Source organism: Ranitomeya variabilis, chromosome 1, assembly GCF_051348905.1.
Source record: "Ranitomeya variabilis isolate aRanVar5 chromosome 1, aRanVar5.hap1, whole genome shotgun sequence".
Lineage (NCBI taxonomy): Eukaryota > Metazoa > Chordata > Amphibia > Anura > Dendrobatidae > Ranitomeya > Ranitomeya variabilis.
In genome coordinates, this window is record NC_135232.1 from 518503037 (window position 1) to 518522342 (window position 19306).

General features: G+C 41.6%; 1 protein-coding gene across 1 annotated transcript in view; it reads right to left on the reverse strand.

The window, feature by feature from the left end:
* Positions 1 to 666: 666 nt before the first annotated feature.
* Positions 667 to 19306, reverse strand: part of MIER2 (MIER family member 2) — a 201088-nt gene continuing 182448 nt past the window's right edge. Inside the window, exons 9-12 of the mRNA XM_077253926.1 lie at positions 13833 to 13927; positions 12446 to 12570; positions 12286 to 12362; positions 667 to 4822 (exon numbers count right to left, since the gene is read on the reverse strand). Coding sequence (XP_077110041.1) covers positions 4536 to 4822; positions 12286 to 12362; positions 12446 to 12570; positions 13833 to 13927 — 584 coding nt within the window. The 3' untranslated portion in view covers positions 667 to 4535. The remainder of the gene's footprint in view (positions 4823 to 12285; positions 12363 to 12445; positions 12571 to 13832; positions 13928 to 19306) is intronic.

Genomic DNA, 19306 nt, shown 5'->3' on the forward strand with positions numbered 1-19306 from the left:
ATAACAGTGGGTGAAGAGTGTGGCCATCAAGTGTCCTCTGCCGTCCTTCTGCGACTTGACCCACAGTACAGACATATGCACATGCACTTTTTCAAGCCATTCCTGCTACTCACAGATATAATCTATTTTCCACATTTTCTGCATGTATTCATATGTCTCAGTGGTTGATACATTTGATGTGTTTAGACCAGTACATGGATTCAGGTTATAGCATTTTATTAAATTTACTATTCCCTTTCTTATCCATGCTGGTGTCCACATCAATGTTAATCTTCCGTGGTAATTATGTTTATGCTATATGTTCACAACTCCTATGAGTGTCGCGCTGAATTGCGACCGTTGCACTACCAGTTATTTCCCCCACCCTATACCTTTTAATGTATTTGACTAAATAAAGTTATATATTTGTTTCACATTTTGGACTTTTATCTACGTTTTTTTCTTCTTTGTTGGCTGAAGGTGGTCTATAATAGATTGAAGCGGCAACCGTAGATTGAAATTAAAATGACTTCTTCATATTATACTTGAGTGCAAAGCTCTTCATATATTATTTTACAACAGAATATATGATCCCATGGAACACAATTCTGCTAGTCATTTGGAGAGAGAACAAAATTGTTGTTGGTCCCGATCAACGCAAAAAAAACTGATTCTGGACTTTATGACTGTATTTACAAATCTTTATTCACATATGGAGTCTATGTAAAAGGATGTAAATGGATTGTCATGTCTTTCCTTTAGAAAATTGGTTTAAAACATAAGAGGGACACAAAACATCCAATTTTGCAAGTACAAAACAGGATGAAATCTGTACAAAAATATACACTGTTCTGAGAGAATGCTGGTTAGAAAATAAATAGATATGAAAGTAGTGGTACATCAAATCTGTATATTAATAAGCATTAATGAAGTAAAGCAGATTAAGTAAAGAATATACACAAATATCTTACAGTTCAACAAATTTGTAAGTTTGTAAAGCTGCAGAAAGTTGTAGGCAGGTATGGAAAAAAGTTACAAAATAAAAATGCTTTAAAAAAAAAAAAAAAAAAAAAAAAAGAAAGCATTGATTAAAAACTAGTAACAGAATGCAGAGTTTATTAACAAAAGACAAATCTAATTTAAATCAATATTTGGTGTAACCACTCTGCTTTCAAGACTGCATTAAGGCTGGGGTCATACTTGCGAGTGTGATGCGAGTCTCTCGCATCAATACCCGACACGGCACTCGGGACCGGAGCATGCGGCTGCATAGAAATATATGCAGCTGCACGCTCGGGTCCCGAGTGATGGGTATTGATGCGAGTTTCTGACATCACACTTGCAAGTCTTACACTTGCTAACTAACTGTCATACACTTCTAGAGTCTGAGGAAACCCAGCTGGTGGTTGTTCCAAACATTTTGGGAGGACAAACCACAGATCTTCATTCAGCCTCTATGTAATCCGAGACGCATTGTTGAAATTAGGGCTTTGTGGGAATATCTCATCACTTCCAGGATTATTTATCTTTTTTACACTTAAGATATATTTAATTTTATGTCTGGGGTATTTGACCTAATGCAGAAGAAATTTGGAGCCTCCCTGATAGCATTAAACGATGGATATATATCTGCCTATATTTGCGAGCATACAGATCACCAAGAAATAATGACATTAACAGTGGCCACCCAAGGAATGATGAAAGACACACAATTCTTACTTCCATTTGAAATGGGAAGGAATCCAGGAGTGCCATCAGCTCAGAACTGGTAACAACCACTGGGAACCAGTAATACCCATATACTGTTTAGAGAAGTCTGTTCAGAAATGGTCATTATGGAAGAATTGTGGCCACACAGTCATAAACCATTAACATTGAGAGAAGTCCAAGTGACTTAACTGTGCACCAAAAAATAGAAACTGGAGGTGTAGAAAAATGTCAAGCAAGTGCTCTGGACTAAAGTTAAAATGTGAATTATCTGGTTGTAACAGAAGACCGTTTGTTCACCAATGGGCTGGAGAGCTGTAAAATAATGTGTGCAGGCCCCGGTGAAGCATGGTGGAGGTTCGCTGCCAGCTTAGAATTCATTAAAGAAAATAGGTTTGGCGATTTAGCCAAGTTTATCGGTGTCCTCAATACTGAGAAATACAGGCATATGCTTTATCATGCAGAAGCATCAGGGAGGAATCTGACTCACTCCAAATCTATTCTGTAGCAGGACAATGACCCAAACATACAGCCAATGTCATTAAGTAATGTCTTCAGCATGAAGAACAAGTCCTGGAAGTGATGATATGGACCCTACACAGCCCTGATCGGAAAATCAAGTCTGGATGAGTTCGCATGAAGAGAAAGGAGGATTTGTGCAGGCCTACATCTATGGAATGTGATTAGTTCTCCACACATATTCGGAACAACCTCTCTGCCAAGGTCCTTCAAATATCTGTTCAAAAGTGTATCATGAAGAAATGATGTTTTAAGGCAAAGGGCAGTCACAAAATATTCATTTCATTTACATTTCTCTTTTGTTCCTTCACTTTGCATTATGTTAATTACATTACAAATTATCGCTTCTATTTTTGAAACTTACTTGCTTTACAGCATTTTTCCACTTGCCTAAAAGTTTTGCACACTACTGTATATTGCACACATGTATTACTTAGGTGTAAACTGCTTGCACAACACTTTTCTTAATTCAATAAGTTTATAATATAACATCAGAGAAACCAGCCTCTCTTATTAGATCAAATCTGAATGGATGACAAGTTCAGTAGAGAGAAGTTGCTGACTTTTCCAATCTTGCTCAAAGATAGATTGCCAACTCACTGTAGTGTCAGATGACATAGCTCATTATACTCCATGTAGAGGAGGTGAGAAAAGCAGTGAAAGGAAAGGGAAACACAAAGATTGTGCTGAGCTTTCTACCCAGTCTTTTACCTCGCCTCATAGTAGATTTCCATTTACACTGATCAGTACTGCTGAGTAATTTCCTGCAGCTAGTCTCTTCCTACAAGCTTAGAATGGATTACAAATTAAGAGACAGTGTTTGCAAAGACGAAAATTAGAGAAAGTGCAGGATACAAGTATTATCATGGCCAGCAATAAAGTGTTATTCCTTTTTCTGACACAGGACAACTTATTCTGAGAAGTGACTTCAAAAGTACGGTTACCCTTTAGCTCAATTTTGTTTTTTTTTTTTAACCTTAAAGTGTTAATCCCACTGATAAAAATCACATATTAAAAATTGTATAACAAAACTCAATGAAATTTACACAAATTAATCAAATTTCAGGGTCCACAAAAACTTCCTCTAAGTGCCTAAAATCCTATTGCAGTTTTCACGCAGGTTGCCAGAGGATTGGCCTGGTGTAGTCTGTAACAAGTGCAGCACGACTAGCTTATGACTACTCACTCTCAATCTGCAATGCAAGGATGCAGTCTTGTGGATCCAGCACACAGTGGCCATGCATGTTGAATATTTTTGCCTCGCTTTCACAGCACAACAGAATGGTCATGGGTAGTGTAGTTCATCTCAGTATTGGGAGTCAGGAGACAACCCCTGCTACGCTGACCATTTCAGACTGACCAAATAAAAAGAATTACTGATTCCGTAGGTGTCAGGAAAAGTGGAACAAGGAAGCAGTGCAAACCAATGTTACAGTAGGCAGGCTTGTGAAAGTTTTGAAATGTTTATGTGAGAGTTGGAGAAGAAAAAAAAACAACAACAAAAAAAACCTCCTTTAACAAGTGTAGATTAAAATACAAAATGCTACAGAAAAAATATATATTCAATTAGTTGAGGTTGAGAAGTGAACAAACAGAGTGGGATTGATAAGCAGAACCGCTCAATCTGCAAGTAAGCCAGGAAAAAGTCTGCTCAACCTAAGGTAAGAAATGGCTTTATCTTTCACAGGCTATCATTTCATACAACAGCAGGGGCTGAGCTCATACAGTGAGGTTATTGCAGCCCATGGATTCAAGTACACAAAGATGACTGACGTTACAAAATGGCCGTAGCCAGAAGAAAAAAAAGCTAAATAAAATAATTAGACTGGCCAAATCATGTACAGAGTTAATCTACAAGCATACCAGTAAACAAATGCATAAATATGTACCATCCTAGGTATCTTGGCAACATTGTCAAAAATTCATCATTGATACAGTTGATACACTGACCAAGAAGCACTCTGACCTTGTGAAAAAGATCTACAGTGGAATGTGTAAGGAAAAAATATATATAGTACAGTACATAGGCAGATTGTGCAAGTAACCAGTTATGTATAATCAGAATTCATGTGCAATTTAAAAGGTCAATTGCAAATCCATACAAAAAATACAATTAAATAAAAAGAGCTTACTGTACATAGCTAGTTCCTGCACGTCACCAACTCAATACTTCAAATAGCAAATCCTCCAAAATATCTGGTACTGTTAGGTATGTCTTCCTGAGATTATGAAAATCAGCTGATAGGAACACAAGGTACTGGTGACACTGCAGTGGACACATCAAGTGGTCCAAAACAGACCTCTCCTTATCTATATACAAAGGTGTAAAATCAGGGAGAGAGAGGATTGGTACAAAAAATAGATGGTCTTGCCATAAAGCCAGGAAGGGATAAGTCAGCCATATCAAAGGTTTCCAAAGAATGGTCTTGCTTCCTGACATCAGGCAATAAAGGCATTTCAGGAGGGCAGAGATCAAGACTGACATTTTCACTATTGATTGCAGGAGACTCTTTGGGATCCTCCTGGTTGGGAGAAGTGTGGGACTGTAGACTACAAGCAAACTGGTCTCCATCACAGGAGCAGTCAGTGTTCTTGGAAGCATTCTGCTTAGAGCCGGCTGTAGAAATGGAGACAAAGAAAAGAAGCCATTATGACAGCTGATAATGGAGCAAGAGCACAGCACCATATTATCTAAAGAGAAAACACATTCTACAGAAAAATAGTGCTGGGTGCACCAGGCATTGGGGAATTGAATAGATGTTATTACTGTGCAGTCCCAGGCTCTCCTATCTCCAACAATAAGCACGTACATTATATAGGTGGAGCGCAGAAGTGGGCAGTGCACATTCTATATAAGTAGTATAGGTGTCAGGCACTAATTGGGAACTTTGTGGTTTATCACTGTATATGGGGCTGCCTCTAGGGCTCACATTAAGGGGTTGGGGGTGAGGCGAGTGGATGGGTGGACTAGGCAATTGCCCAGGGCTCTCACACCCGTGGGGACCCAAAGCCTCTACAGCAGGAGTTACACCAATAGCATTCAAACAATTTAAAAACCCACATGTTTGGTATTGCTACGTTTGTAAAAACCAGATCAAAATATAAGGTAAATTAATCCGATCGTTAAATGGCGTAACAAGAAAAAAAAAAATCAGAACGCAATGATTACTTTTTTTTGGCAGCCGCAACATTGCAATAAAATACAATAAGAAGAGGTGATCAAAACCTCATAACTGCCGCAAAATGGTATCCGTAAGAGTGTCAGCTCAGGGTGCAAAAAATAAGCTTTCACCCAGCCCATCTCAAAAAATTAAGATATTACAGGTCTTGGAAAATGGTGACAAAATGTAAATTTATTTATTTATTTTCAAATTTCAGGATTTTTTTCACCTTCTAAATAAAAAAAAATCAAACAAAAAGCCTTACATCTTTGGTAGGTGCGGACTCTTACTGACCTGGAAAATCCGGAAAATCATAATACCTGGTCAGTTTTACCATATAAAGAACATGGTAAATAAAACAATTGTAGAATGGCACTTGAATTTTTTTCCCGTTTTCCAGTGGTAGAATGAATGGCGTCACTCAAAAGTGCACAAAAAACAAGCCCTTATTCAGCTATGTGGACAGAAATATTATATATACCGTATATACTAGAGTATAAGCCGAGATTTTCAGCCCACTTTTTTGGGCTGAAAGTAATCCTCTCGGCTTATACTCGAGTCATACCCAGGGAGTGGAGCTGTGTAATAATACTCACCTGCTCCTGGCGTGGTCCCTGCACATCCCTTGTTCCCCGGCGCCGACAGCTTCTTCCTGTAGTGAGCGGTCACATGGTACCGCTCATTATAGTAATGAATATGGACCCCACTCCAACTCCCATAGGGGTGGAGCCGCATATTCATTACTGTAATGAGCGGTACCATGTAACCGCTCAATACAGGAAGAAGCTGCCGGCGCCGGGGAACAGACGTGCAGGGACCGCGCCAGGAGCAGGTGAGTAGAACGCATTGCGCGATATTCACCTGCTCCCCATTCCACCGTCGGCGCCACTGCGTCTTCCCCGTCCTCTGCAGTGACGCTCAGGTCAGAGGGCGCGATAACGCGATTAGTGAGCGCTGCCCTCTGCCTGAACTTCAGTGCGGAGGACGGGGAAGACTCAGCGGCGGCCGGCAATGGAACGGGGAGCAGGTGAATATAGCAAGTGCCGGGGGCCTGAGAGGTGAGTATGTAATTTTTTTTTTTAATCGCAGCAACAGCATATTGGGCAAATGTCTGTATGGAGCATCTTATGGGGCCATGTGCAGCATTATATGGGGCAAATATCTGTATGGAGCATATTATGGGGCCATGTGCAGCATTATATGGGGCAATTATCTGTATGGAGCATCTTATGGGGCCAATGCAGCATTATATGGGGCAATTATCTGTATGGAGCATATTATGGGGCCATGTGCAGCATTATATGGGGCAAATATCTGTATGGAGCATCTTATGGGGCCATGTGCAGCATTATATGGGGCAAATATCTGTATGGGGCCATGTGCAGCATTATATGGGGCAAATATCTCTATGGAGCATCTTATGGGGCCATAATCCACATTTGTGGAGCATTATATGGGGCAAATGTGTCTATGGAGCATCTTATGGGGTCATAATCAACATTTGCGCAGCATTATATGGGGCATATTTTAATATGGAGCATCTTATGGGGCCACCATGAACCGTATGGAGCATTATATGGGGCTCCTGATTCAATATGGATATTCAAAAACACTTAATCTACTGATGTCTCAATTAATTTTACTTTTATTGGCATCTATTCTTATTTTTGAAATTTACCAGTAGCTGCTGCATTTTTCACCCTAGGCTTATACTTGAGTCATTAAGTTTTCCCAGTTTTTTGTGGCAAAATTAGGAAATTAGGGGGGTCGGCTTATACTCGAGTACATACGGTATGGGTGTGTGTATATATATATATATATATATATATATATATATATATATATATATATATATATATATATATATATATATATATATATGTGTATATATATATATATATATATATATATATTAAAAAGAAAAAAGGAACAGCACTACACTTGTACTTATCTTCGGGTGCAGGGCCCCAGGCAAACAGTCCAACGATTGCACCAGATTGACAGAGACTCAAAAAAGAGGCAGCACTCCATTGTTCAAGTGAAACATGTGGTAGGTTTAATCGACCCACATAGCCGGGCGACGTTTCAGCTCAATCTGAGCCTTTATCAAGCTTGATAAATGCTCAGATTGAGCTGAAACGTCGCCCGGCTATGTGGGTCGATTAAACCTACCACATGTTTCACTTGAACAATGGAGTGCTGCCTCTTTTTTGAGTCTCTCTCTCTCTCTCTATATATTTATTATGGCTCTTCGGAGAAGGGGGGGGGGGAACAGAACCCCTCCCCACCAGAAAAATCCTCCAGGGGGGAGAAGGTTAATTGGAATCTGTCACCTCATTTTGGCCCTATAAACTGCGGCCACAGCCATCAGGGGCTTATCTACAACATTCTGTAATGCTGTAGATAAGCCCCAAATGTAACCTAAAAGATAAGTAAAACAAGTTAGATCATACTCACCCAGGGGCGGTCCGATGCGGTCTAGGTCCGATGGGTTTCGCAGGTCCGGGGTCTCCTATCTTCATATGATGTCGTCATCCTCCTTGCTTCTGTCGCGGCTCCTGCGCAGGCGTAATTCTCTGCCCTGTTGAGGGCAGCGTAAAGTACTGCAGTGCGCAGGCTCTCTCTGACCTTACCTGACGCCTGCACACTGCAGTACTTTACGCTTCCCTCAACAGGGCAAATCAGTATGCCTGCACAGGAGCCGCAGCAGGAAGCAAGGAAGAGGAGGTCATCGCATGAAGATGGGAGGCGCCGAACCCAGACCGCGACGCCCATCGGACCGGTCCGCCCCTAGGTGAGTATAATATAACTTGTTTTTCTGATCTTCCAGGTTACATCGGGGGCTTATCTACAGCATTACAGAATGCTGTAGATAAGCCCATAATGGCGGTGGCCACAGCTTATAGGGCAACATTGAGGTAACAGATTCCTTTTAAAATCTTTGTATGATGTGTTTACTAACATAGTTAATAAATAATCATATCTATAAAATGTAATTAGGGTACCTCCTGAATTCCTACATTTAAAGACAGTTATCAGGCAGAACTTACAAGGCATTCAGAAAAGTATGCCCATCTGCAAGAGCCTGCCTCAATATGTAGTAGGTGTAATATTACTAAAAACCTCCAATAAGACGACCCTGCTCGTGAGAGCTTACAATCTACAGTGAGGTGGGAGAGACACAAAGTACAGGTGTGTATTTACAATGACGGTCCAGCGATCTTGAGGGAGTGTGGGATAGATAAAGGCCGCATGAGCTGGTCACCAGCCAGTATTTGTGGTGCTGTTGAGTGCGGTGGAATTTGATGGAGGGTTATTCTCAGATAGTGAATGGGCCACACACACACAATTACACATAAAATCACTTTGATCAGAGAATGCGATAGGCCGCTCTGAACAAATGTGTTTTGAGGGAGCGCCTAAAATTGAGCAAGTTGTGGATAGTCATAATTTCTTGGGGTAGAGCATTCCAGAGGATTGGTGCAACTCGTGAGAAGTCTCGCAACCGGGAGTGGGAGGTACGGATTAGTGCAGAGGTTAGTTGAAAGTCCTTTGCAGAGTGTAACGAGCGGGTAAGCAGATAAACAGAAATGAGGGAGGAGATGTAGGGGTGCCACACTGTGGAGAGCTCTGTGGGTGAGAACAAGCAGTTGAATTGGATCCAGTGCCAGTGTCACTTACCTCATATAGGGCATTACAGTAGCTTAGGTATCCATGGTTAAGACCACTCCTATAGTGACAGACAGCTCTTAGTGGTCATAACTAGGATTGAGCGAAATGGATCGGTCAATTTCATAAGTCGCCGACTTTTGGCAAAGTCGGGTTTCGTGAAACCCGAGCCTGGGATCGGCCATGCGGTCGGCGATCTTCGCGCCAAAGTCGCGTTTCGTATGACGCTGTTACTGCCATTTTTTCAGCCAATGAAGGAGTGTGGGCAGCGTGATGACATAGGTCTTGTCTTGCTTGGGGGTGGGGGTATAAACGCCATCTTACCGTTTTGGATGTAGCGATTGAGAGAGAGAGAGAGAGAGAGAGAAAGAGAAAGAGAGAGAGAAAAAAAATCCCCATTGACTTGCATTGGGTTTCGTGTTGGGTTGGGTATTTGGTAATATTATTATACACCTACTAGATATTGGGATAGGATCTTTGAGATGGGAATACCCCTTTAAGTTCAACAACATGTCCACTAGCGACCACCCTAGTTAAAACATAACACCACAAGACAGGAAATGTTGTCATGGGGATTTTGGATTGTGCTCAATTCAAATTTAACTTAAATTAACCCCTTTACCCCCGAGGGTGGTTTCCACGTTAATGACTGGGCCAATTTTTACAATTCCGACCACTGTCCCTTTATGAGGTTATAACTCTGGAACGCTTCAACGGATCCTGATGATTCTGATTCTCGTGACATTTTGTAATTCATGACAGTGGTAAAAGGTCTTTGATATGACTTTCGCAATTTTCCAACTTTGAGTTTTCATGCCCTTAAATCACACAGATGTCACACAAAATACTTAATAAATAACATTTCCCACATGTCTACTTTACATCAGCAGAATTTTGGAACCAATTTTTTTTTTTTGCTAATAAATTATAAGGGTTAAAAGTTGACCAGCGATTTCTCATTCTTCCAACAAAATTTACAAAACTAATTTTTTTAGGTACCACCTCACATTTGAAGTGACTTTGGGGGTCAATATAACAGACAATACCCAAAAGTGCCACCTTTCTAAAAACTGCACCCCTCAAGGTGCGCAAAACCACATTCAAGAAGTTTATTAACCCTTCAGGTGCTTCACGAGAACTAAAGCAATGTGGAATGAAAAAGTGAAAATTTTACTTGTTTCACAAAAAATTTACTTTGGAACCCTTTTTTTTTTAATTTTCACAAGGGTATCAGGAGAAAATGGACCACAAAATTGTTGGGCAATTTCTCCTGAGTACTGATACCCCATATGTGAGGGAAAGCCACTGTTTGGGTGCATGGCAGGGTTCAGAAGGGAAGGAGCACCGTTTGACTTTTTGAACGCAAAATCGGCTGGAATCAATGGTGGCGCCATGTCGCGTTTGGAGCCCCTTAAGTACCTAAAACAGTGGAAACCTCCCTTCCAATTCTAACTCCAACCCTAACCCCCAAAACACCCCTAACCCTTAGCCCAACTCCCTCTTTAGCCCAACTCCCTCTTTAGCCCAACTCCCTCTTTAGCCCAACTCCCTCTTTAGCCCAACTCCCTCTTTAGCCCAACTCCCTCTTTAGCCCAACTCCCTCTTTAGCCCAACTCCCTCTTTAGCCCAACTCCCTCTTTAGCCCAACTCTAACCCTAATGGAAATAAATGTATTTGTTTAATTTCATTATTTTTCCCTAACTAAGGGGGTGATAACAGGGGGTTTTATTTACTAATTTTTTTTTTTTATTTTGATCACTGTGATAGTGTCTATCACAGTGATCAAAATGAACCAATAGGAAAATTTTCCTATTGTTGCCAGCCGGCAGATCTCGGCGGGCACACTGCGCCCATCATTTTCTCCAGGAAAAAGATGCCGGCAGCCCGGGGAACATCAAGGGGAAATGCCTGGACACCAGAGGTACCGGGGGACCCCATTTCTCTCTCCTCTGATGTGCGATCACATCAGGGGAGAGAGAAATTAAAAGCAAAACCAGACTTTTTGGCGGTCGCCGTTATCCCGCTAATAACGGCGATCGCAAAACCGGGGGTCAGTAAAAGCTCACCCGACTCATGTTCTCTGGGGTCTCAGCTACCCCGGGTAACCGAGACCCCAGAGAAATTCCAATTCTGGGGGGCACTATACACTTTTTCCACAGCGCCATTAATTAACGGCGCTGTGGTTTAAGTACCCTTAACGGCCGCCATTAAAGGGTGTATCAGCAGTCATTGACACTGTTGTCCAAGCTGTACACTGACTACTTTACATTATATCAAAGTATCATATCTTCAGTGTCGCCCTATGAAAAGATGTAATAAAACATTTACAAAAGTGAGAATTGTACTTACTTTTGTAATATACTGTATGTGCATATACATGTGTCTAACATAGCGTGTGTATGTAGCATCCATATTTATAAACAGTGTCAGCACAGATGAGAGTTCATAGGAACTCATCATCTTTCTCCCATCTCACCTGACTCCTCCTATCTGATCTATCACAATGAATGACAGCACGCTCTCTGCAGTACCCGAAGTTCACTGCCTAGGAGTAATCCTTGACTTTGCCTCATCCTTCAAACCGCACACCCATAGCTCTTGCCACCTCCAACTTAAATACATTTCCAGAATCCAATCTTTCCTCAACCCTGAATCTACTAAAAAGATAGTGCATGCCCTCAATAGCTCCCACCAACTACTGCAATATCCTCCTGTGTGTCAGCATGTGTGAGACACGGCAATTGGGTGCTTGGTAGTTATATCAGTATAGATGAGGGCACTTTGATTATGGTCTATGAGGTTCTCTAATTTTACATGCTTTCAGAGGATAACATTTTTCAACAGAAAGCCATAAAAATGGAAGAAAACACATATTTGACCCAGCATGTTTCCATATCTTCAAGGTGTAATCTTTATGGCCTTTGAGACCCCCATAAAATGGTTGGTTGATCACCTGCAAGATAAAACCTTCTCTCCCTCTACTCATGGATAGACGAAAAAATTTTTTATTAAAAAAAACAGTAAAGTTTATGAAAATCAATGTATGTTAGTAAGTGGTTTCCTATCGCTTGCTGCATTGACAAATCCTTTAAAAAGATACAAAAAAAAAAAATTGTACTTTAAAATATGTACAAAACCACTAAAGTAACTGAACTCCAAGGGAAATTAAGAATGATATAACAATAAATACAGGAGGCAGATGAGATTTCACAACGTACAAGCAATAAGTATACAAATGAACCAGTCTTACCAATACTTTCTTTCCTAAATGGAGATCCCCGCAATCCAAATGGACAATCCATATTTTGCATATCACAGTCATATTCTCTATGGCACAGGAGATAAACCACATTATTATTTTCTGTGTGCCAGACTATCAACAAATTTAGCTGATAACACCAACAACTCACACTGATGCAGTGTTTATCAGTGGTCGTCTTCTTCCCAAGCGGCTGTGTGTGAAGTGCTCAAAGCGTTCAGACTTCTTCCAGGTGTAGTAGTATTGGACACACTCCCCCACTGACCGTGTACGGACCTTGACGAACAAGTGAGAAGTAGGCAAAATTACATGATTCTTATTCAGAACTACTCATGTACGAGCGTTCATTAAAGATTTCCCCTGACCCACTTCTATTTATATAAGTCTCTATAGGTTATGTGCCCATTTGCAACTCAGAACTGATAACGGTCTTGATTTTACAGGAGCTGAAGTGGTGTGAGGTTTGATAATGGACTTAGTGGAATACAGAGCAGTCATCAAGTTCCTTTACTTGAAAGGCCGCACACCAAAGGAGACGTTCGATCAGATGAGAGAGGTTTATGGTGATGATTCCCCATCCTGTGATGTAGTCAAGAACGGACATCGTCAATTCAAATGTGGTCTGACTTCGGTGCAAACAGCTCCAATTCCAGGGTGACCCCACTCTGCTATTGATGAACAGAGCATCCAGCAAGTGGAGGTCGCCATATTGGAAAATCGCCCCGTATGCATTCGCCTCCTAGCACAAAATGTCAAGATTAGTGTGGGGTCACAACTTTCCAGAAGCAGGAACAAGTTGAATGCTCTTAGGCGCTATTGACGATGTGCCATGGAAACCAGGAGGACGTTTTCAACAGACTGATCACACAAAATGAAAGCTGGGTCCATCACTATGATCCTGAGACTAAAGTCCAGTTGATGCAATGGAAGCATGACTCACCACCTCCAAAGAAGGCACGTGCCAACCCTCGGCAGGCAAGGTCATGCTCACACTATTTTGGGACCAGCAGAGAATAGTAATGATGGATTTCCTAGGAAAGGGTACCATGATCACTGGGGCATACTATGCTTCACTGCTGCAGAAATTGCGGGAGATGTGGCATGCTCACCAAAGGTGTCTGCCTTCTGCAAGACAGTGCACCAGTTCACAACTCACATGTTGCCCAAATAGAAGCATGGTCCTGTGGCTTTGAAATCCTACCGCAATCCCCTTATTCACCCGACCTCGCACCATCAGATTTTCACCTTTTTCCAACAATTAAGTTATTTTTGTAGGGCAAGCATTTTCCAGATGATGAGACTCTGATTTCCGAACTCGAACTTTTGGAGCAACCAGTCTACTTCTACAAGCGAGGTGTTTACAGCTGCTTAAAGAGATGGGAGAAGTGTGTGTCCCTAGGTGGCATCTATGTAGAGAAGGACTACACTATAACTGTGCCAAGTTTCATTGCTCTCAGTCCAGAGGAAGTGGGTCAGGGAAATCTTTAATGAACGCCCCTCGTACACACCGTACTTTCACAAACTGAGAAGAACCTTACCTTGTTGGCTTGAATTAGATGGAAGTTTTTACCATAGACACGAAACCCTTGCTCAAAACTTCTGCACTCATCCTCACTCCATGCACACAAGTGACCTAAGCAGGACATTGGAATTAAAAAAAAAATACAAAGCCCATTCAGAAGTATTTTCTTTCTATACGCAACTATATAATATATATACAGTGGATAAAAAAAAGAAAGTTTACATACCCCAGTTAAAATGCCAGGAAGAGCTTTTTCAACCAGTCACCCATAATCGGTACACTTCAGTTGAAAACATTTTTTTTTTTAAAGAAAAACTAAAATAATGTGGTCTCAAATACATACAGCCTTAAACAAATACCTGTGTTTAACCCCTTAAGCCCCGAGGGTGGTTTGCACGTTAATGACCGGGCCAATTTTTACAATTCTGACCACTGTCCTTTTATGAGGTTATAACTCCGGAACGCTTTAACGGATCTTGGCGATTCTGACACTGTTTTCTCGTGACATATTGTACTTCATGATAGTGGTAACATTTCTTTGATATAACTTGCGTTTATTTGTGAAAAAAAATATATGGAGATTTGGCGAAAATTTCGCAATTTTCCAACTTTGAATTTTTATGCCCTTAAATCACAGAGATATGTCACACAAAATACTTAATAAGTAACATTTCTCACATGTCTACATCAGCACAATTTTGGAACCCAATTTTTTTTTTGTTAGGGAGTTATAAGGGTTAAAAGTTGACCAGCAATTTCTCATTTTTACAACACCATTTTTTTTTTTTTAGGGACCACATCTCATTTGAAGTCATTTTGAGGGGTCTATATGATAGAAAATACCCAAGTGTGACACCATTCTAAAAACTGCACCCCTCAAGGTGCTCAAAACCACATTCAAGAAGTTTATTAACCCTTCAGGTGTTTCACAGGAATTTTTGTAATGTTTAAATAAAAATGAACATTTGACTTTTTTTCCACACAAAATTTATTTCAGCTCCAATTTGTTTTATTTTACCAAGGGTAACAGGAGAAAATGGACCCCAAAAGTTGTTGTACAATTTGTCTTGAGTACGCTGATACCCCATATTTGGGGGTAAACCACTGTTTGGGCGCATGGCAGAGCTCGGAAGGGAAGGAGCACCATTTGACTTTTCAATGCAAAATTGACTGGAATTGAGATGGGACGCCATGTTGCGTTTGGAGAGTCCCTGATGTGCCTAAACATTAAAACCCCCCACGAGTGACACCATTTTGGAAACTAGACCCCCCAGGGAACTTATCTAGATGTGTGGTGAGTACTTTGACCCACCAAGTGCTTCACAGAAGTTTATAATGCAGAGCCATAAAAATAAAAAATCATTTTTTCACAAAAATGATCTTTTCGCCCCCAATTTTTTATTTTCCCAAGGGTAAGAGAAGAAATTGTCCGGAGTACGCTGATACCCCATATGTGGGGGTAAACCACTGTTTGGGCGCATGGCAGAGCTCGGAAGGGAAGGAGCGCCGTTTGACTTTTCAATGCAAAATTGACTGGAATTGAGATGGGACACCATGTCGCGTTTGGAGAGCCCCTGATGTGCCTAAACATTAAAACCCCCTACAAGTGACACCATTGGGTCATTCCATATCAAGTGATCCAAAAATGAATATATTTTTTTACCTGACGTCTTTAGATGTTTTTAATTTTTTTGTTTTTATGAAGTACAACTTTAGTTAATTACAAATTAAAAGTTTTGAATTTTTTTCTTCATCAGTTAATTTTTTACAGACTTCTAAAGTTGTGAAAAAGAGCGAATTTTGGCCTGGTATGGCCTTACATTTTTTATCATATCTTGGGCTAGAATAGAACAAAGGTGGGAGAGGCATCATTTTTCTCACAACGGTAACGGCTTTCATTTGATATGTCACAAGACTGTTTGTTTACATTTTGTTTTTGAGGAATCAAATTCATAATTTTGATGCGCAACTGTGAAAAAAACATGTTTTAAAATGGTGAAAAAATGCATGTGCGTTACTTGTGTTCTTGTTTATATATGTACAGGGATTCAACTTGGGACCTGTCAAATTTGTATTTTTTTTATTAAGCCTTGAATCATCTGATTTTATGTTTGTGTGAGTTTATTCCTTTTTTCTTTTCAAATTACAACGTATTGAACTCAACATTTATATGTAACAATAAAGAAACACAAAAAACAAATCCCGAAGTGCCAGAATAAATCCATCTTAATCATCATAACACAACTTGCTCAGCATTTTCAACTTGAATACATTGAACAAACCAAAAGAAAAAAGGTGATCATATCCTCAAGTGTGATTTTCTAAGTGGTCTCATCCTAATTATATGTTAAAAACAAGATTAAAAGAACCAATATTTTTACCACCTATTTATACATGTAACAATTCATCACTAAACATGTCATTTATGAAGTGTTTAAGAAGAATAGTACAGTAGTTAAATCCTCGTTCTATAAAATATGAACTAATCAAACAATTAACAGTACATTTTTACACTGGCCTTTTATCATCAATTTGTCCCTTCTAGTGGGTGAAATATAATCTGGTCCATAAGCGCTTACTAGCAATGGCCATTTCCTTTTGTGTCAAAGAGTATGTGCGGCCGGTCATGGTGTTGGGCTCCAACTGAGTTAATATCTGATTTTTGTTAACTTTTAAAATGTCTGGTTTTCTTGGATACACAAAGGACGGCGCTGGGCCAGAAGGATGCAAAAAAGTCACTTCTACTTCTTCATTTTCATAATTTTTGGAGAGTACAGTAGCCAGCCACCAGTGCCGATCATATTCACAGGTCACATAACCAGTTATGTCATCCATTGCCAATCTTGTGCCGCTTTCTACCACTTCATGGACTTCACAGTCTTTGCTGAATGAAAAAATCCTTGTTCTTATTTCTGTTTCAGTACATGGAATGACAGTGTGGTATTGCTGAGTCCCTTTGATGCGTTCTGCTTCCTGTAACCGATGCTTTAACAAACTCTCCTCCTCTTCGTAGTCCTGGTTTGTACAATACATGAACTGGATGTTAAGAATATTTTTCTCACTCCATTTGAAAAGTTGCATGGGTGTTAAGATTTGGTCTGAATATGGCCTCTGGAGGCTAGCCCGGGCTGCAAGGCGTTTCACGGTGCCTCCTAAACCATCACATACACCTTTGCCATTAGTAGTGGCAAAAAATAGGGATTTTTGTGTTACTCACCGTAAAATCCTTTTCTCCGAGACGCTCATTGGGGAACACAGGACTGTGGGGGACACAGGACTGTGGGGGACACAGGACTGTGGGTGTATGCTTCTGCCGCCAGGAGGCTGACACTAAGTAAACTTGAAAAAAACGTTAGCTCCTCCTCCGTCGTATACACCCTGACACTGGCTACCGGAGAATCCAGTTTGGTGCAAAAGCAGTAGGAGAACAAAATACAAAGCATTAATATAACAGCATGAATACAGAAAACTTATGTCTAGAAAAGATCCTACTGACTAATGAAATTGAAAATAGTCAAAGCAGCCATAGGCTACCAGGGAGGGAGCTGTGTCCCCCAATGAGCGTCTCGGAGAAAAGGATTTTACGGTGAGTAACACAAAAAACCCTATTTCTCCTTCGCCTCATTGGGGGACACAGGACTGTGGGATGTCCTAAAGCAGTCCCTGGGTGGGAAATTGACTCACCAGTAATAATCATCCAGATAACGGTTGTCTATAAATGCGCCACTGCCGCTTGAAGAATCCTTCTGCCCAGACCTGCATCCGCAGAGATCTGGGAGTGGACATTATAATGTTTGACAAACGTATGCAGACTAGACCAGGTCGCCGCTTTGCAAACCTGTTCTGCTGAGGCCGGGTGCCGAATGGCCCAGGAAGCCCCCACTGCTCTAGTGGAATGAGCCTTGATCCCAGCCGGAACCATCACGCTCCTGGAGCGATAAGCCTCCTGAATGGCAGACCGTATCAACCTGGCCAGGGTAGATTTAGAGGCCGCGCATCCCTTCCTGCGACCCTCTGGAAGGACAAACAGAGAATCTGTCTTGCGAAAAGGGGCCGTTCGGGAAATGTATCTCCTCAGTGCTCTCACCAGGTCCAACGTATGGAGAGCCTTTTCTACACGGTGCGTAGGAGCCGGACAAAAAGAGGGCAGAACAATATCCTCATTAATATGGAATGAGGAAACTACCTTTGGCAAAAAAGTAGGTGCTGGTCTGAGCACTACCTTGTCCTGATGAAAACGTAGAAAGGGGGTACGACAGGACAGGGCTGCCAGCTCCGATACCCACCTTATGGAAGATATGGCCACTAAAAATACGACTTTCCAAGAAAGGAGCGTCAAGGAAATATCTTGAAGAGGCTCAAAGGGAGCTTCCTGCAATGCCTTTAAGACCAAATTAAGGTCCCAAGTTTCCAAGGGAGTCTTATAAGGAGGGACCTTATGAACGACTCCCTGAAAAAAAGTCCTAACCTGACGGTTAGTAGCAATCCTACGCTGAAAAAGGACTGATAAAGCCGAAACCTGCCTCTTAAGGGTACTTGGAGCAAGCCCAGAATCCAGGCCAGCCTGAAGGAAGGCTAGAATGTTTGGGACAGAAAAAAGCAGAGGAGGTAGCCCATGCTCTCTACACCAAGAAAGGAAAACCTTCCAAGTGTGATGATAAATTCTGGCCGAAACAGCTTTACGTGCACTGATCATGGTATTTGCTACCTCTTGGGAGAATCCTGCCTGGGTTAAAACCCAAGATTCAACGGCCAGGCCGTCAAACGTAGGACCCCTGAGCTCTGGTGGTAGATCGGCCCTTGAGATAGAAGATCCGGCCGATCGGGGAGCCGCCAACGAACCCCGGCGAGAAGAAGTATTAGGTCTGCATACCAGGTCCGTCGCGGCCAATCCGGGGCGATCCGAATAGCAGGCACTCTCTCTGTTTTGATCTTCTTGATTACCCTCAGGAGCAGTGCCAGAGGAGGTAAGAGATAAGAGAGATGAAACTGGTTCCAAGAAAGTACTAGTGCGTCCACGGCGATTGCCTTTGGGTCTCGATACCGAGAGACAAATCTGGGTACTTGGCATTCTCCCTGGACGCCATTAGATCCATGTCCGGAGTCCCCCAAAGATGACATATCTGGCGAAAAACCTCGGGATGGAGAGACCATTCCCCGGACGCTAGACCCTGACGGCTTAGGAAATCTGCCACCCAGTTTTCTTTGCCTGGAATGTGGACTGCTGATATCACTGAGTGATTTTTCTCTGCCCAGAGCAGTATTAGTCTCACTTCCTGCATGGCTGCCTTGCTGCGGGTGCCCCCCTGGTGATTTATGTAGGCCACTGCTGTGGCGTTGTCCGATTGAATTCGGACAGGGTGACCAGCCAGAAGATGGTGGAAATGATGCAAGGCTAGCCGAACAGCTCGAATCTCTAGGAGATTGATGGGTAGATCTGACTCCTGAGGAGACCAGCGCCCCTGAGCTGTGTGGTGAAAGAATACCGCT